Source organism: Botrytis byssoidea, assembly GCF_014898295.1.
Source record: "Botrytis byssoidea strain MUCL 94 chromosome Unknown BBYS_033, whole genome shotgun sequence".
Classification (NCBI taxonomy): domain Eukaryota; kingdom Fungi; phylum Ascomycota; class Leotiomycetes; order Helotiales; family Sclerotiniaceae; genus Botrytis; species Botrytis byssoidea.
The window spans coordinates 14,593-34,952 of record NW_024065874.1 but is presented as its reverse complement, the minus strand read 5'-3'; the positions used below and the strand labels follow the sequence as shown (position 1 = coordinate 34,952).

The following is a 20,360-nucleotide window of genomic DNA, read 5'->3' as shown; positions in this document are numbered from 1 at the left end:
GTTTTATTATTTATTCATTTATTAAATATAGATTTAATAATTTAATCTATAGGAAAATCAATTTCAATATATTAATTAAAAAAATGAATCTATTCTTAAATTATTAAAAATAGGAATATAATTTCACTCTTTCTATTATTATATATAATTACTATAACCTATTCTTTATTATTTAATTATATTATTTTACTTCTACTATTTTATTTAATATTAATTATAATTATTCTAGAATATATTATATTTATTATAAAACTTATTTTATTAAAATTATAAAAATCATTATTCAAAATGCTATATTTCATTTATATATTTATAATCAATTGAAATTACTTTTCAATAAATTTAGAATCTTTATAAAAAGTTTTTTGAAAATTATAAATATAATTAAAATATATTTTTAATTTGATTCAATATTTTATAAATTAATATATTCAAAACTTTTTAATATACTTTATATCCCTCAATTCGAAAATATGATTTATTATATCTTTCATATTTCTTAATTTAAATAAAAAATCTTTTAAATTTATATCAAAAATATATTGAATAATTACTTTTTCTTCTAATTCTATAATATTATAACAATTTACTCAAATTTCTATATAAAGTAATAAATTATCTATTTTATATTAAAAATTTATATAAAGAATATTATAAAGTTCAAAAGCTTTTCAAATACTTAGTTTTTTATTTTTATAAATAACTTCAATAGTAAGAAAGATTTGGGCTTTTTAATTAATTGATTTTATAATAATTGATTGATAAATTGTATATAGAAATTGAAGGTATAAATTAAGGGAAAAGTGGCTTATTCGATGATATAGCCCACTCGATGATAAACCACGTTATATAAACCTAGGATATTCTTCAAAGAAAACCTAGAGAAAATAAGTAATTTCATTTCAATTAAAACCTAGTTCTTATAAATTAACTTTAATTCAATTCTTATTATATATATATTCGATTTGTTCCTAAATATAAACTGACTAGATCTTCCGTTATTATTATAATAATAATTACTCTTATTATTATAAAACGCAATCTCCAAGAATTTGAGATTTCAAGTTCGAAATGAAGACATGTTCTCTCTGTCACGGTCATGGACTAAAGAGCTCCATTAGGCACGTGATAGTAAGCCCTCGGGCCTACTATGTGCTAAAGGGAGTCCGCATATATATATAAATTATATAGTTTTTATAAGTTTAGAGGAATTAATAAAAAGTTTTTGTGCTATATTTTATTTAATTGATTTATTATTAATATCTATTTTAATAATTTTTTTTATTTTTTAATAAAGTAGTTTATCAATTAATATTTATTGAAAAGCTATTGATATTAATATAATCTTTATAAAAAGAATATTTAAAGATTATAATTTGTATAATATAATCTCAAATTAATTAAATAGAAATACTAACTAATTTCTCAAGAAAATCAATATTAATATATAAATAATCTAATCACAATCATCTCCTAATAATAAGAATCTATTATTAATTCAATAATTTTAAGAAATGAAAAAAGAAATAATTATTATAAAAAAGTTTATAAAATAGTAATAGATTATTTATTATATATAATTATTCTAATTAATAAATATATAAATATACCTATTTCTCTTTATAATTATTTTTCTTTTTAAAATGTTTTTATATATAAAATAATATATTTACAAATATTATTTTTCAAAATCAAAAATTAAATTAATTAATAAAAAACTTAGTAATCAAATCGGAAAAGCTTTTTATTAAAATATTATATAGATTATATTCAAAATATTATTTACTACAAATATTAATAAAAAAAATATTATGTTATTATATATCAAAACCCTATTATATATAGATATTATAAAGGAAAATATAAAGATTCTATTTATTTAAATAATATATTTAATATTTTCTATTTAGAAAATATTTAGATTTAATTATTATAATAAATATTCTTTTAATATTAAACTTATAAAAAGAAGGAAGAGTAATTTATATAATTATTATATTTTTTAATATGAATAAAAAGCTGGTAGTTTTTTAATATCTCATTGATTTGAAAGTATAAATTAATATTATTTAATAAAGCAAATATATAAAATGAAATTGAATATTAAATAAAAAGAGTATTTTATTTATATCTGTAAATAATACTACTATTATCATATATAGAAATCATAAGTTTATTATAAAAATAAAGAATAATAAAAGAAAAAAAAGAATTTATATTCACAATTTTATTTTTATTATATTAGATTTATTAAAAATAAATACTATTTTAGATCTATTTTGATTATAAGTAGTAAATCTGAATATCAATTGAAATTCAATATTCCTTTAATACTATTCTAATTTTAGCAATTTTAAGATAATTCTAATAAAGGAATTTTATTGAGAAATAAATAAAATAATTAAATTTTTATAATATTTCTAGATAATAATATACTTTATTAATTAAAAATATAGGATTATCTAATATTTATATTAGAATTACTTATTATATCAAAGAAATTCAAAAAATATAAAATAATATTCTCAAAAAATAAGAGTAATCTTTTGTTTAATTATTATTTAATAGAATATTATATTAATCTCAAATCCAATTCAATTTCCTTTAAGATTTTATTTATTTCTTATTAAAAAAGGAATCCTTAGTATTATAAAAATATTTTAAAAAATGTTAAAAAAAATTGAATTAGGAAATTAATTAATTTAATAAATACTTTAATTATATTTATATCTAAAAAGAAAAAAGATTGTTAATTATATATTAATTATCACAAATTAAATTGAATTATAAAAAAAAAAAAATCCTATTACCTCTTATTAATAAATCCCTAAATCGATTATGACAAAATATCATTTTTATAAAATTAGATTTAAGAGATATATATTATTATATTTATATATAAGCAAAAAATAAGTAGAAAATAGTATTTCATATGTAATATAATTAATATGAATATAAAGTAATATTGTTCAATCTTATTAATATTTCAATAATATTTTAAATATATATTAATTAAGTATTGATAGATTTAACAAATAATATTTGTATAATATATTTAAATAATATTCTAATTTATTTAAAAAATAAGGTTATGTATATAATAAATATCCAAAGGATTTTTAAATATCTTATTAAATATAAACTCTATATAAAACTAAAGAAATATATTTTTTATATAAATAAAGTTAAATTCTTAAACTTTATTATTTCAATTATAAAAGTTATAATAAAACCAGAATTTATTCAGATTATAATAGAATAGTTTATATCCAATAATCTCTAGAATATATAAATATTCCTTAGCTTTATGAATTTTTATTAATATTTTATTAGAACTTATTTAATTGTAGTTTATAATATAATTATATTAATAAAAAAAGCGAAAAAGAGAAAGAGTATAATTAAATTCAAATAAACTAATAAAGTTTAAAAAGCTTTTAAAGTTTTAAAATAAACCTTTATTTTAATATCAATTCTTTAATATTTTAATCTTTTATTCTATATAATAATCAAAATCAATATATCGATATTTGTATTAAATTATATATTATTATAATTATTCCCTATAAATATAAAGATATTATTTATATAATAATAATACTTTATTGTATTCTATTTAAGAAAACTAAATCCTATGGAATAATAATATTTCATTTATAATTAAGAATTATTTGTAATATATAATATTTTTATATAATAACATTACTATATAATAAACAATCAATATATAATTATAATTATATTTAATTATAATAATCTTTAATATTTAAAAAAAAAAAATCTAAATAGTAGATAAGCTAGATGAATAAAGATTCTAATTATATATAATTTCGAAATAATATACAAATTAGGAAAGCTAAATTCTACCAATAGATTATTATACCACTTTGATTATATAATAAAAACAAAGGATATTAATAATATACTTCTAATCTTATAGAATAAGTTAAAGAACAAATCAATAATCACAGAATTATTCTATAGTATATTCACTAAAAAAGCAAAGTTCTTATATAATATCATAAACTTTTTATAATGAGAAGAACATAGCTTATTATTCTATAAATAATTAGTTTTATTAATTAAAATTTATTATAAATAATTAATACCTTATTGAATAGCTTGTATTTTAATAGAAAATGAAATAATATATAAATCAATATCAAAAATAATAAAAAATGTTTTATTATATCTTTAATAGAATAATAAATTTATAAAGAATAAAGAGTATCTAAATTAAAGATTATATTTCATTAGAGTTGTCTTATTATAATAGATAGATATTAATAGGCTTTTTAGATATAATAGGAATATTTATATATTACCAAATTTTATTCTAAGAATAGAAATTCTGGAAGTTTATTATAATAATTTTATAAATGGATATTAGAGTATTATAAAGATCCTTGAGATTCTGAAATTAAAGTATTTCTAACCTTTAATAAAAAAAATGTTAAAAATTATATTAAGATTTATATAATATATTAATAAATTACTATAAAAAAATATAAATCTTATAATAAGTTATAAACTCTTCTTATATCTTATAAACTATAAAAAAAGATAATTATAGATTTTATTATAGATTTGCTCTCTTTAAAGCTAAATAAATATATTTATAATATGGTTTTAATAATTATTAATAGATTTACAAAGCTTGCCTGATATATTTCTATAAATAAGATAATTATATTATCTAAATTTATATAGAAATTAATATAGAATATATTCAAGGGTTTCAGGATATCAAAAGATATTATTTCAGATAGAGGATTGTAATTTATAAACAAGTTTTGAAATAGCTTTTTATTCTACTTATAAATTTATTAAAAACTTTTAATAATATTTCACCTATAAATCAATAAATAGATTAAAAAATAAAATCAAAATCTGATCTATTATATCATTTATTATATAAATTATTAATAAAATAACTAAGTATTGCTATTACCTTTTATAGAATTTATATATAATATTATATAACATAATATAATAAATATTACCTTTTTCCAAATAATATATAAATACCAATCTATCTTTTATTATATTAATAAGAATACTAATACTATAGGGAGAATATTGATAATATATAAATGAATTACCTTTTTTAATAAAAAAAGGGAAAAACTAAAAGAATTCTAATAAATTATTATTAAGCAAAAAGTAATAAAAACAAAAAATATAATTCTATAATAATATAATATTAGGAATAAGATAATATTAAGTATATGAAATATTAAGTAACTTTGATTAAAAAAGAAATTTTCAAATTGATTTATAAGTTCTTTTATAATAATAAATATAAAGAATAGTAATTAAATATATAAATTCAAATTATTATTTATTCATAAAATTTATAATATTTTTTACATTTCTCTACTAGAATTATAATATAAATAATTAAATACTATAAATCCATTATCACCAAAAGAAATAAATGAATATTTAGAATATAAAATAAAGAAAATTATAATATATAAGAAAAAAGAAAAAAGAAAAGAATATTCAATATTTAATTTAATAAAAGAGTTATTAATTAATGGAAAATATATGAGAGATTTCCTATAATCTCGATAATATAAAATAAATATTAAAAGAATATAATAAAAAGAAAAAACTATTAATATAAATTTCAAAAAAAATAAAAAAGAATACTATAAAATAATAGGGTTATACTATATGCTTACCTAAGGATTATTATTATTATATAGTTATTAAAGTCTTTTTTCTCTTTATTATCTTTTATTCTAATAAAAACGAGAATATAATCCTTTATTTGCTAATATATTATATATAATTACTAAATGAATTATTTCCTTTTAATATTTTTTAATAATCTTTGGTTTCAATTTATAAATCTTAAGATTAATATTAGCCGAATTCTTATTAAAATTAGATTAATAAAATTAATACTAAGCTTTTTATAATACTTTATTTTATATAAAAGTTTGTTTATAATCAATATAAATATAATATTATAAAATTATTATTATAATAGCTTAATAATAAGGTTTTATAATAAAAATTAGATCTTTAATATTATATTCTTGAAATATTAATTAGGGAAAAAAGGATTTCAAAATAAATATTATTTATATTACTATTATATTACTTTTTTGCATCTATTAATATATTATTTTTATTTTTATTAATTTGTTCTTCCTTTTTTTTAGAAATATTGTTAATAGATTGATTCTTTAGTGATTTAATAATATGTCACGCTAAAAGTGACGCCACTAATAGCCTTAGGCTAATTGGGTTTATATAGGCTTAATTCTCCCGTGACATAATAACATTTCGCTATCTCTTATAAGGTTGGCTAATATCCTTATCCTTTCATTAAGATCTTTTAGAGGAATCTATTTAATTATTAGACTCTTTTATATAAATCTTTTGATTTAAACCCAGTATTTTTGAAATAAACAAAAAACCTTTTATAATATTTAAACTCTAATAACTAGATATAAATAAAGCTTTAAAAATAAATAATAAAGCTTTTTGCTTAAAAAACTTCTAAGAAGTTTTATGAATAAAAGAAAGGGAAATAAGAGAAATAGAATAATAAGATATAAAGAACAAATTAATAATATTATTATAATATATTGAATATAAAATATTATAAATATTATTTAAAATTTTAGAAAAAGTAGTAATATATTATAAAACCTTAAGATTTGATAAAGAATCTGAATATCCTTATTATTATTTTTATTATTTTATTAATATAAGATTTATTTTTATTAAATTTAAAAAAGAAAAGAGATTCTTTAGGGAATTGGATTTTATATTATTTATATTTTACATAATTCTTAAAAGTAGATATATCTAGTATTTTAATAGTGGATTAGTAATAAATATAACCTTTAAAACTGACTATTATATATAATATATCAAATTAAAAACTGTAAATAGAATAACTGATTATACAAATATTATAAGAAATATTAATCCAAAAACTGGATTTGATAATAATAGTATACCTATAAGAATTATATAATTGTAAATAATAGAAATTACAAATTCATTTTTATAATCAAAATCAACCATGAAAATAAGTTTTATAATAAAATCTAATATAATAATATTTAAGAAAAATAGGATATTCTATATATCCAATAGATTAACTTTATAAATCTAATATTTAAATAAAAAAGAATTAATTACAAATCAATAAAAATCTATAAAATATTTTATTAAATCGCTAAATCAATTTAATTTATTTACCATCAAAAAACCCAACTCTTTTATTAATTAGAATTTATAAGTATCCTTATATTTAATCTCTTTTTATAAAAAAACTTTTATATTCTTTATATATTATTCTTTTTATCAAATTATAATTATATTATCTATAGCTTCCTCTATATTACAAATTAAAGTATTATTATAATAAATATATATTTGATATATAAGATTAATATTAGAAATATATTAAAAAAATACTAAAATACAGATTTTCTTTTAGTAATAATAATAATTATAAAAAATATAAGAATTATTATTGAAATAGCAAAAATTATTAGAAAAAATACTAGTAATATATTTAAAATTATAAAAACAAATAAGAATAATTAATCCTATTAAACTAATAACCAAATATAATATAATAAATATAATACCACTAAATTAAGGAATAGTTATGATAGAATAAATAAAAGTTAGAAAGGATTATATTATTTAAATAAATATATCTTTTAGAAAAAAAGGTTTTTTTTATAAAAAAATATAATAATCTATTAATAAAATAATAAAATATATAAAAACTATTTATTTATATATTGAATTATTTATAGTATATAAAAATATTAGAATTTTCTTTTGGAAATATAATAAAGATATAAATATATTATAATATAATTATACACTACCTAAATAGTTTTAGAAAATAAATAATTATTTTTTAAAATACAAAATATAAAAGAGGGGAGTTCTATTATAATTATAAACTAAAGAACTTTATTAAATATATAATAATAAGTCCTTAGGCTTATTATATACTAAAAAGAGTTTGTATATATATATAAATTATATAGTTTTTATAAGTTTAGAAGAATTAATGAAAAGTCTTTGTACTATATTTCACCTAGTTGATTCATTGCTAGTATCTACTCTAACACTCTCGGCTTAAGAGATTTGGGAGAAATCAAATAGCTGATGGAGGGTTATGTCTATTGTATCTCATACTGGAGGAACCACGTGCAGACTTCTTTTTTCCATGAGAACAATTAAAAAGCCTAACTTTTATATATAGCTTTTTAATTCACATGCATTAACCACCGTTACCTCTTTTGTGCGTACGCGGTAGGGATCTTTCAGCGAATTGACATGATCAAATCAGATGCGTGTCTCGGGTGTTATAAAAGCCCGAAGACCCGCTTACCGAAGCATACTTCAATCCACTTACCGAACAAGGAGAGAAGACAGGGTATTCTCACGATGAGAAGGCACAGAGGATCTATGACCCTGTGTGGGACTTCACATCGAGAAGCTAAATCAAATGAGCGGTACACCAAATCTCATCGAAATCCATTCATGTTCGGCTATGTAAATCTATTATGCCGCTAGTCTTTGACCATACTAGGTCCACTTCTGAAGCGCTGCCTAAATAATAAGTTGTTTTGACAAGTATCTCGAAAATCATATAAAGGCTATGAAGCGTGGAACTTAATCAACAATGCAAAAATTAACCAGAAAGATGATGACTATGACTACACCCAAATTGAAAGTCCTGATTTCAGGCGCTGGCATCGCCGGGCCATGTTTCGCATACTGGCTTGCTAAAACCGGACTCAACGCGTCAGTCAAAGTTATCGAGCGATCACCGGTTCCAAGAACGACTGGACAAGCAATCGATATTCATGGTGCAGCTGTTGAAATTGCGAAGAAAATGAACATTGAGGAAGCTATCCGCGCGCGAACGACAACCGAAGCGGGCACGATGCTTTTGAATGCTTCAGGGAAGCCATTCGCGACTTTTACAGTCGGTGACACCTTCACATCACGTTACGAAATTTTGCGGGCTGATCTATCTGATCTCCTTTTGGAAGCTAGCAAGAAATTTGATAATGTCAATTATACGTATGGTGATTTTGTCCAGTCTCTCAATCAGACAGAGACGGGTGTCGATGTAGTTTTCAATGGGGGATCAAAGGAGACATTTGACTTAGTTGTAGGTGCAGATGGGTCCACATCAAAGATTCGATCTATGATTTTGGACAAGGAAGCCCTGAAAGACAGCTACAATTTCATCGGTCAATACACCGCCTTCTTTAGCATCCCAAGTCAACCAAATGATTCGAAATATTGGGAGATTTTCAATGCCCCTAAGGGTCTGTGTATGATGACGCGACCACATCGGAATCCTTCTACCAAAGGCGTTTACCTTTGTATCACGATGCCAAAACACGGAATTTGCGACCCAGTGGTTGAGAAAGCCATGGAGGGAGGAATCGAAACCACGAAACGTATGCTACATTCATACTTCGAAAATTGTGGCTGGGAAGCCAAGCAAATTTTGGAGGGATTGGATAAGTCCGACGACTTTTATATGGCCAAAGCTGCACAGGTCAAGGTACCGAAATGGACGAATGGGCGTGCCGTGGTGATTGGAGATGCTGGAATGGCAACCTTCGGCGTTGGGACTACCTTGGCTATTGACAGTGCCTACATCCTGGCCGGAGAATTGTCGAAGATAAGGAGCAGTGCTGACATTCCAGAGGCTTTGCAAAGATATGAAAAGGCATTCCGGCCAATTTATAAAAAGATGGAGGACCTTCCACCCGGCTTCCCACAACTTGCCATGCCTCAAACTAGATGGGGTCTGCGGATTAGAGATTCGATAATCTGGTTTATTGGTAAGACGAAGGTACACAAACTTCTTCCAGAAGATGGTAGCGCTGATCATGAGTTGCCGGCATACGATTGGATAAAAAGTTGAGACAATTTTGATCAGCGGGCGAGGGGACTTGAGCATATTATCAGGCATAGAGAATGGTGCCATTGCTGAGACAAATAATAACAGTCATAGTTTCCAAGAGTGGCGAGATAGCAAGCTCGATAGGTAGTCGATTTGTATATAGTCAGTTACTGATGAACGGATCAGTATAGAGTACAGGAAACCTCATTGAAGACCATTTCTCAACCCTCAAATCCCGCCAGAATTTTCCCAAACATCTCCCCCATCCTCCAGCACCCAAGCCCTCTCAAACCTCTTCCAGCTCTTCTAATCGCTTCCTTGACTTCCTCCTTCTCCGCACCCTCCAGCCGTGTTCTCAACTCTTTATAAACCCAGCAAACCAACCCCCCAGTGAAAAGACACACTGCAATCTCATAGCTTGCTTCTTCTGTTCTCTCGCCGGCTAGTCCCATTGTTCCTAGTATACCATCTCCTCCACTCCTATCCCTCAGTCTTATGCACTCTTCGGATAAATTGAGCATTTCATACACATTTTTCATTGTTCCACCGACAATGACAGAGTTTGCCCAATATTTCAGGTTAATTGCCGCAAAATCACAATCTTGGCGACTTGAAGACCGACCTGCCATTAAGTGCACATCACTAAGACTAACATCCAAGCTAACGAGTCCCAGCGCGCAGAGAAGCCTTCCAGCTACAGATATTTCTCCGGGAGTTGCCCCATAGCATTCATTCCACGAATCTAGTGCATCAATTAACCATTTTCTTTTACTCAAAAGCCCAGCACCAATATCTAGTGCATGATTCCCCATAGTGCCCATCAATCCTGTAGGATTTAACATAGAAACTGATGTACGCCAGTCAAATATCAGAGTGTGTATTGCATAGAGAACAAGGGTTTTCCCAAAGACTGTGGTTGGGATAACAGGTGGAGGAGGCTTAGTCCATTTATGGAGAAGGATACCATTCAAAGCATGGAGATGATATGTTGCAGGTGGTATGTCGGCTGGACCAAGGAGCATCTTCCATGCTTGTGGTGATGGCGCTTCCCAGTGCTGTTCCGGGCACGGAAAGACGCAATTTGTGGTTTCGGCTCTACTGATAGACGGTTGCACATTGAACAGGGTAGCGTATTGACAGTCGAAAATCTATCCAAGTGTCAGCAACGAAAATGCGAGTGATCGAGAAAGCATACATAAATCGACAGCCCAAGCCGCTTTCTTTTCTCGGTCTCTATCCACGAAAACCATTCAATCTCTTGTGGCGAGTTTCTGGGTAGCGAGCTTGGATCAAGCTGCACTCTAGAAATTGGTCTACAATCCAGCAAACGAGCTCGTCGACCAGCTGTTATCAAAATCCCCTTCACGCCTTCAGCAAATTCATACATTTTCTTACTCCCACCCCAAGCCCCAGCCAGTAAGAGGTTAAACAATGTAAAAATGTTATCAAGAATTCGAAGCTACACAATTGTTAGCCGAGATAGACACTATGGAACGATTAACTAACGTGCTTCTCTTCAATCTCATGTAATCTCATGCTTGCTACCCTTGCTCGATTATGGAACAGTCGCAAAAATCTGCCACGATCTGCCCTTGAATAACATGAACCCAGAAACATCATCGACAACACTAGAAGAGGAGAGCTGGCGAAAATGTCAAACGTTGGAATATGTGCGATAGGAAATCGCGGATGTACGTGTCGAAAATAAAGTCGGAGGAAAAAGTCCAGTACCTCTGAGGGTGGAAATGTCGAAACATTTATTTCGGCGTACACCGCATCACCTGATTCGGCAGGAAATTCAATCTGTAACATGGCTAGTAGCGATGATCTTAATACATCGTTCACCTGCTGGCTTGGACCTGCCGTGAAGCCGCTCCTTCTCGCTTCGTAGGAAGTTGCTTGCCATGATTCTGGACCTAATCGGGGAATAGGCCTCGGGCCCCATCGTGGTGGACTTTCTAATCTACTGACTTTATCCGGCCAATCTTCCTCATCCCCTTCGGCGTCCAGGTCAATTGATTGACCTCGAGAATCGGATTTGGCAAAGTCTGAGCCACAAAGACCGAAGTCCAGATCCATATTGCTCCAAGAATCTTGGCTGAAGCAGTCTAATGTCCAAGATATATCTGCATCATATGATCCCATATAGATATTTGGGTTATCATTGTAAAGCATAAAACCATCCCATGAGTTGGGATTTAAGCTTCCTGAGACTTGAATTCTATCATCATCAGGAGGTGGTGCCAGTGCAGCTTCAACCAGACTTGAAAGGCCTTGGGATTGTGTTGGAGGTGTCCGTGAATCTGAATATAATGCTTCTTGAATTGGTGGCAAGATATCGAGATTGCCACCACGCCATTGCATACTCGGAGGTAATGTGGTTACAAAATCACTATTTATTGAGATAGAGACCTCATCACGATGGACAAGATTGGAAATTGGTTGGGGTTCAGATGGGGAAGCTGAAGCAGGCTGAGGAATCACGTGGGATCGTGCATTACCAGCGCGTTTGTCCGAACCATGATTTTGGTTATGTATCCGACGATGGCGACTTAATAAGTCACTTCTCGTGAACCTTTTCCTACAAACTGGACAAGCAAATTTGCCAACTTCATCATCTGATTTTAGAGAAATGCAATTAGCACGTGACACATTTCAATTCCTAGCTTTCTGGGTTTCCTTTGGAATCATGAAAATTGGGCAGGTAGAGTTGTTGAAAGGTGGATGATGTGTGCAAGTGAGAACCAAACGGGTATCAGAACAAAAACAAGAAGGGGCAGAGCGACAGATCATGAACAGGTGGAAATGAAAACGATAACGATTACTTACGATTGGCTTGATGTCTAGTTAAATTTTCGATCCTACTAAAATTCTTTGGACATTGAGGACATTGAAATCGATTCCCGGTGACTGTTGATTTAGCAGCCGGTGAGGGTCTACTTGGACTTCCCTTCGCAGAACTAATTGAAAAAGTACCGGTAGTACTTTGTGGAGTTTCAGTATTACCACTACCCACGGCAGTAAAATTTGAATTCGAGGCAGCTGAATCATCATACGAAGCAATTGGATGGGTACTAGTATCCATGCTCAACGTTATACAGTGGATTATTTTATCTCATAGGATGGCGAGCTGTCTTGTTTTCCCTCGGTCCTTTGGTCTCTCCGGGTTCTCGGTATCGTACTGTATTGTTTGTATTGTATTGTATCGAATCGTATCGCTTCGTTTCCGTATCGTATACAATTGATCAATCAATCGTATGAGATATCATGTCATTGATCAGCTTATTTCATAGAGAAAGGTGGACGGGAAGGACGGAGATTTAAGATCATGGAGGATGGCGGGGGAGGCGGGTCAAATCATGTAAGACGTTTTAAAAGAATGGAAGGGAGTGAAGGACCATTAAGTGGAAGACTCCATAGAAATCATTGTACTTATGGTTGATCTGGGTTACCGGAAGTGGACGGAGAATATCCGGTTAAATGTCACTGTTACCTTGTATCGAACAGACCACAGACCTTAACTACTAGGTACACCAGTACTCTACTCTGTTCCCAACCTTTAATTACGCTCTCATGGCCCACTTCGATGAAAACTGTTTTGTTTGGCTTCGGTGGAATATAACTATGGAGTAGGTAGGTAGGTAGGTAGGTAGGTAGGTAGGTAGACAGATTGATATCCCTGTCTTATTGACGCATTCTCTTCGATCGAAGCGAAACAATCTCCATGGTAGTGATCAACGGAGTGTCATTAAATCAGCAAGATAGCATTTAAGTGTCTAATACTTTCTAAACATTTGATCAAGAGTGTTACGTAGAATCAAAAAAGATTACAGTTCTATATTCCTTCAGAATACGTTGTAAAAGCAGAAAACTTCATACTAATCATCTCAAGCTAAACCACACTTTCGCGTTTCGCTTTTCGCTTCCCCTTCCCCTTCCCCTTCCTCAAATGAACCTGATGAGCCCTCATGACTGCGCCTTAGCTTTCCAGTCCTCATGAGCTTTCTTCTGCCTGTCCCAATCCTTCTTCAACTTTTTCAATGCACTTTTGGGTACATCTTCCCCGTCTTTCGTCTTCGTCGGCATACCATCAACATCCCATGCACTAAATCTATCATCCTTGAACATATCCACTGGACTGAGTTTTGCCTTTTCGATCCTTTCTTGTTCCAACTTCTCTCTCGCAAGTTTGGCGGCTTCTTTCTGTGCTGCCTTCTCTCTTTCCTTAGCGGCCTTCTCCTCTTTTTGTGCTAAAAGTTCTTCCTTTGGAATGAATTTGATGAGCGAACCTTGTTCGTCTGGTCTATCATCCAGATACACACCGAGATTCGTGAGATCGCTGTCCCGAATTCGATCAGATAATGCCAGGATATGTTTTTTGTGTTCGGAAGTTGGTGCTACTCGTCTCAACTCATCTCTAGTCCTCGCAACGGCCCGAATATATGGGAGAGCGAGAGCTTCCTGATCTTTTATTCCTGAAGATACAAGCGAGGAAAATTCGCTGTCAACATCCGTGGCGAGCAATTTCTCAAGCGTCTCAGTATGTAACGACAAACCCTCAATTTCTTCTTTGACTAGTCTGAAGACGTCGGAATAAGGTGCCACAATCTGTTCGGGGGTATGATGACTATCAAAAGAAGCGCTAGCCCAACCAAGTCCATCGTATGGTGCTTTTGCATTTGCATCGAGACCGAAGATGCCAAGTATCTTCGTGATCCATCGAGCAACTTTCTCTAGTCCCTGGATGTCAAGATCAGATTTGTGAGAGCCAATGTGGACATTTGATTCCTTGATTAGCTCTTGCAAAATAAGCATAGCTCTTGGCGTATCAAAGGATTCTGTGAGGGCAGTCAGAAGATCTGCCTGTGCCTTGTCCAAGGCTGTTTGCAATTCTGGATGGATAGGAAGAGATTTCAAGTCCTCGACAGATGTCGAATTTCCACCCTCAATGATGTGGGATTTGACATTGACAAAGAAGTTGTTAACGGTCGCTTCCCATACGTCGGCCATCAGTCTCATATCTGGCGAAATCTCAACACCATCATTCCATCTTCCCATCAAAAACACTATTCTCATCGACCTTGGAGTATAATCGGTAGCCAGTGCATTTCGAATGGTCTGGAAATTCTTCAATGACTTTGACATCTTTGATCCTGCAATAGAAAGATGCCCCATGTGTAAGAAGTAGTTTACCCACTCGTGTGGGCCATGCTCATGCTCGCAGAAATATGCCTCACTTTGTGCCAATTCGTTGTCGTGGTGAGGAAACGCAAGATCAATACCACCGGAGTGTATATCCATCTTTGATCCTAAAACATCGGAAGCCATAACGGAGCACTCAATATGCCATCCAGGTCTGCCTTCGCCCCAGGGACTTGGCCAGCTTGGTTCTCCTGCTTTGGATTTCTTCCAGAGTGCGAAATCTCCTGCCCCTCGCTTACCACCCAAATTCTTCGAAAGTGACCCTTCTCCTTCTTCTTGCAAGGCTTTGTCGTTTCTACTTTCTGGTCGTAGTCGCGCATAAGGATTACCCGCTTTCTCGAATGCTGCAATATCGAAGTAAACCGATCCGTCTGATTCATAAGCGAAGCCCTTATCAATAATTTTCTTCACGAAAGTTGCGATCTTTGGTACATAGGTGGTAACTCGTGTGATAACATCTGGTCGCATTACATTCAGGGCGTCCATGTCTTCCATAAACTGATCCTCCCAGTATTGAGTGACATTGGTGAAAATTGTATGGTCTTTCGCGTCGATCGAATCCTTATACAAAGAATCGAGATATGGAAGAAGAATCTCATCTGCTCCGCCGAAAACCTTCTCTTGTTGGATAGCTTGCGCCGCAGAAGAAAGATTGCTTAAATGCATCTTCATCTTCGCTTCTGCATCTCCTGGTTTCCCTTCGCCTGTCAATGTTCCGCCCGCCAATACTTTTCCATAAGCAATATCTCTTCTTTCTGCATAATTGTTAGGTGTAAGTGGAGTGCCATCTTTCAGTAGTTCAGGGAGGTTTGCTGTTGCGTAGGATTGGAACGCTTCTGCGGCCAATTTTGCGAGCTCCGGTTCCGTATATGTTTTTGACTTTTCAAGCTCCAGTAGCTTTTGTCTTCGGGCTTTCAAGATAATCTGTCAAAAGATCATCAGTCAATTACCCCGCCATTCTAGATTCTTTTCATCCCACCTTGTCATCGACATCTGTAATGTTCATAACAAAATTTAGATCAAAACCAAAATAATCTTTCATGATTCTTCGTATAATATCGGTAGAAACATAGTTCCTAGCATGTCCCAAGTGCGAGTGATCATATACTGTTGGTCCGCAGACATACCAAGAAACCTTTCCTTTCTCAATAGGCACAAATGGAACTGGACCACCAGGCTTTAAAGAGTTATGAACTTTCAATTGATCCATTTTTGTGAAATTGTTCGTGGTGAACTTTCGAACCGTAAGCAAATGAATATAAGGATTAGAGAACGTAGAAAATCTTAGAGAGCGTAAGGGAAGAAACATTCAGTTGAAATATCATGAGGAAATTGAGTCACTTCTTTGTGTGATAATTATAGGTGAGTAAAGGGCGGGCTGATTCGTTGATTTAATCCAATGTTGCCCACGTATTACTAGGTGGGCTGAGAATAAATTTATCGTGGGGGCTATCGCTATCATTTTCAGCCTTGTTGTATTAAGGTTCAAATCTAGCCTTGCGGTTATAAAATTATTTCTTTCGCACAGAGGGAACGATGTAAATAGAACAAGATTAAAAAGTCCAGAACTTCTTGAAGTGCTTATCACAAGCAACAACAACCTATGCGATACTCACGATGGGTAATAAAAGATCACCATTTCTCTATCCTGGAGCAATTTCGTCTTCAGATCAATTGGCAATCTTACACTTAAAAAGAGATCTCCAAACTCCAACAATTCTCAAGAGCACCGACGAAAAGGATGAAGGATACGCAGAGGGAAAGGTGACGAACACTCGATTCGGATCTTTTCCGCACACAACGTTGATTGGAATACCATGGGGAACTCAAGTACTTGCATCCAAAGTTGATACCGGATCTAGAGGGCGAAGAGGTGACAAAAAACGAAAGCGAGACGATGTGGACGCTGTCGAGACCCTGAAGACCGAAGAGATTACCACAGAAAATGCAGAAGATGTATCGCCAACTCCTGCGAGCACCAAAGAGATGACGGAGGCCGTAGCTGCTGGAAGTGGATTCATACATTTCCTACCCCCTACACCTGAAAACTGGACCAATTCCTTACCACATCGAACGCAAGTTGTTTACACGCCCGATTACAGTTATATTTTACATCGTATACGCGCAAGACCTGGAACGAGTATAATTGAAGCCGGAGCTGGTAGTGGATCCTTCACACATGCATCTACAAGAGCTGTTTTCAATGGATATCTTGATGAACATACGATAAAGAAGCGCAAGTTGGGCAAAGTCTGGAGTTTCGAATTTCATGAACCGAGGCATGCGAAATTAGTTGAGGAATTGCAAGAGCATGGATTAGATGAACTTGTGGAGATCACACATCGAGATGTTTGTGAAGGGGGATTCTTAGTTGATGGAAAAAGTCCAAAGGCCGAATCTATATTTCTGGACTTACCTGCTCCATGGTTAGCGCTCCCGCATCTTACTCGATCTCCCCCGCCTCCTATCAAGAACCCTAACGGCGAACTATCTCCAACGAAGCCAATCACCGAACCATTCGTTTCTGCTCTCAATCCAGAAGCACCAGTTCATTTATGCACTTTCTCCCCCTGTATCGAACAAGTTCAACGGACTATATCTGTTATGCGACAACTTGGCTGGGTCGATATTGAGATGGTAGAATTATCGGCAAAGCGATTTGAAATCCGGCGAGAACGAATAGGTATCGACAACGGAGTACAAAGAGGTCTGCAAACTACACCAGCCAATGTCGAGGAAGCCGTGAGTCGGTTATTAGAAGTAGAAATCGGACATCAAACTTTCCACAAGAAAGGCGATGCTCCAGACAAAATGCCAAGACAAAATCCAAATACTAGGGAAACACTGATAAAGAGTTTGGTCGAGGGTAAGATTTATAAGGAAGGAAAATTGATACACAAGACAGAACCAGAAGTCAGGACTCACACATCGTATCTGGTGTTTGCAGTGTTGCCAAGGGAGTGGAGTGAAGAGGATGAAAGAAAGGCAAGAGAGAAGTGGCAGGTGAACTTTAATGGCGAGACGGAAACCAATACCACAAAACAAGTTGAGCTGCCTATGAGCAAGAGACAAATGAAAAAAGCCGCGAGAGCCAGCCATGTCAAACCCGAGGCCGCTGCTGCCCCGCATGCTGATGATAATGTAGGATATGCAAATGGGGCGACTGAACCAGTTAAAGAGAAGACTGGAGAAAGGCCGGAGGCATAGGCCAGGTAGCAGATGATAGGCGCTTCAAGAATATACTTGGTACTCTTACAGCACATTTCTTTTCGCCCACAAATGAATAGTTTAACCGAGAAGGCTTCTATTTGTGCCTGTTTTCATTTGTTTGAAAAGGGCCAATGAGGCTTTACACCAAATCCTTCTCTACTTCACGTTTCACTTCTTCAACAATAACAATTTTTCATATTCAGACTTTTGATTTGAACAAAACTACAATGTTTATTAGTATCTGCCGTTTCTTATATCTTGACACGAACCCCAATACTCAAACGACGCACAAGTCAAGTGTGTTGTTCGAAGTGGAGGTCGGTCTAGCAACCACAATGAGTTTCGAAGAATATTCAACTCTGCGACCGCAGTTGCTTCTTCATCCTTCATCCTTTTAGAAGCTTATGTGGAATCGATTTTTAGCATGAATCCAGAATCATTAGAAGCAAATAGTGTGTGCCACTCACTTACCCGACTGCGATCCCGTTGCTATCCCTCTACAATAAGTCCGGGATCCCCTCGTTTTTGATAGAGTCCTCCATATACTTTCTGCCTGTGCGTATACCACTCTGTTGATTGAATTTAACCTGATTCGCCCTTACTTTTAACACGTTTGTGAGAATTTGCGGAACTTCGATAGCTTCACCCTGTCTGCTAGACATCCCTTGGCACCAAATGATTTCAACTCTATATAAAGTAAACGCAGCGACACGAGATTGTAGTGTATAGTATTGTAAACATTCAGCTATCTAGGTAAGTACTCAAGGGCTTACTGTGATGGTGGAGTTAGTAGTAACTCCGCTGGAAGCACGCTAACCCCGACAACCCTTTTGCTTGATAAAAGCCCCGAGTTTGTGACATCGTATTTCAATCTGCTCATTGTGACCAGATAATTGCCCCAACCAAACACCAATATAAAATATGACAGCAACAACATCATCTACCTGGCTAATAACAGGCGCCTCTTCCGGCATCGGTAAATCTCTCGCTCTTGAAGCTCTCAAGTCTGGCGCCAGAGTAGTTGGAACGTCTCGCGACGTGAACAAAGCTGAAATGTCTTTTCCTGAATTCACGAAAAGAGGAGGAATTTGGCTCGCTTTAGATCCCGCGCAAAAAGATGCCTTTGAAAGATTTTCAAAGTGCGCAACAGAGTATGACATCGATGTTCTAATCAATAACGCAGGTTATGCACTTATTGGCGGAGTGGAAGATACAAGGTCGGTTTTTGAATCATGTGCGATGATAGTATTTTCACTGACGTGCACAAATAGTGAGGATGAAGTACGAGAGCAGATAGAGGTTAATTTTTATGGGCCTCTTCGAGCTGTACGGGCCTGTCTTCCAGTAATGCGGTCAAAAGGATTTGGAAACCTTGTCCTTATAAGTAGTGGTGCTGGGTATGTCAAATCCAGCTCGTTGGGTCCTTCTCCACTGTTGATTATATTGCTTTCGAAATTCCACTGATAAATAATTGCACGTGTAAAGATTTATAGCGCGTCCGGCACGATCATCATATTCCGCCAGTAAATTCGCAATTGAGGCAGTTTATGAATCCCTTTCTCGTGAAGTCAAGACTTTCGGCATCAAAGTTCTCATCGTAGAGCCAGGGGCGTTCCGAACACCATTTGCAAGCAAGATCAGGACACCAGCTCAGTATCAAGTCAGTAATGGTTTCAGTGAAGCATACAAAGGTACTGCGGTTGAGCAGATGGTGAACGGAACTGTAAACATTATGTCTATTCCGGACTTTGTGAAAGGGGATCCTGATAAAGCTGCGCGAGCAATTGCCAGTGCTGTCATAGGAGGACATGATTATCTGCGTATGCCTCTAGGACCTGACTGTGTGACTGCATTAGAAGACAAGATTGGACAATTGCTAGAGGATCTAGATGCGACCAGATCCATCGCTGCCGGTACCAATTTTGGTTGATGGATTTGACCAAACAAAGATTTGGGTTTTGATCGGTTGACATGAAGCCAAGGGGTTGCTTTGTCAATCACCCGATTCGCATAGAATGGCGCCTAATACTAT

General features: G+C 32.2%; 5 protein-coding genes across 5 annotated transcripts; 3 read left to right on the top strand and 2 right to left on the bottom strand.

The window, feature by feature from the left end:
• Positions 1–8,674: 8,674 nt before the first annotated feature.
• Positions 8,675–9,937, top strand: EAE97_011051 (uncharacterized protein; the record flags this gene model as incomplete). The annotated part of the gene is made up of 1 exon (XM_038881566.1): positions 8,675–9,937. The coding sequence occupies one exon, from the start codon at positions 8,675–8,677 to the stop codon at positions 9,935–9,937; it is 1,263 nt and encodes a 420-aa protein (XP_038727493.1).
• A 200-nt stretch (positions 9,938–10,137) lies between these two features.
• Positions 10,138–13,287, bottom strand: EAE97_011050 (uncharacterized protein; the record flags this gene model as incomplete). The annotated part of the gene is made up of 4 exons (XM_038881565.1): positions 12,746–13,287; positions 11,423–12,534; positions 11,112–11,375; positions 10,138–11,064 (listed from the first exon to the last, which is right to left on the bottom strand). The coding sequence occupies exons 1-4, from the start codon at positions 12,999–13,001 to the stop codon at positions 10,138–10,140; spliced, it is 2,559 nt and encodes an 852-aa protein (XP_038727492.1). The 5' UTR covers positions 13,002–13,287.
• A 389-nt stretch (positions 13,288–13,676) lies between these two features.
• Positions 13,677–16,471, bottom strand: EAE97_011049 (uncharacterized protein). The gene is made up of 2 exons (XM_038881564.1): positions 16,098–16,471; positions 13,677–16,042 (listed from the first exon to the last, which is right to left on the bottom strand). The coding sequence occupies exons 1-2, from the start codon at positions 16,425–16,427 to the stop codon at positions 13,883–13,885; spliced, it is 2,490 nt and encodes an 829-aa protein (XP_038727491.1). The 5' UTR covers positions 16,428–16,471; the 3' UTR covers positions 13,677–13,882.
• A 264-nt stretch (positions 16,472–16,735) lies between these two features.
• On the top strand, positions 16,736–18,325 carry EAE97_011048 (uncharacterized protein; the record flags this gene model as incomplete). Its single annotated transcript, XM_038881563.1, has 1 exon — positions 16,736–18,325. One exon carries the CDS (start codon positions 16,736–16,738, stop codon positions 18,323–18,325), a length of 1,590 nt encoding a protein of 529 aa, XP_038727490.1.
• Positions 18,326–19,249: 924 nt separating this feature from the next.
• EAE97_011047 (uncharacterized protein) lies at positions 19,250–20,258 on the top strand (the record flags this gene model as incomplete). The annotated part of the gene is made up of 3 exons (XM_038881562.1): positions 19,250–19,545; positions 19,600–19,725; positions 19,814–20,258. The coding sequence occupies 3 exons, from the start codon at positions 19,250–19,252 to the stop codon at positions 20,256–20,258; spliced, it is 867 nt and encodes a 288-aa protein (XP_038727489.1).
• Between the last annotated feature and the right edge of the window lie 102 nt (positions 20,259–20,360).

Coding starts and splice junctions, on each gene's coding strand:
- EAE97_011049 (XM_038881564.1), bottom strand. CDS start 16,427: ATGTTTCTTCCCTTACGCTCTCTAAGATTTTCTACGTTCTCTAATCCT. Junction 16,043..16,097: donor TTACAGATGTCGATGACAAG/GTGGGATGAAAA, acceptor ATCTTTTGACAG/ATTATCTTGAAAGCCCGAAG.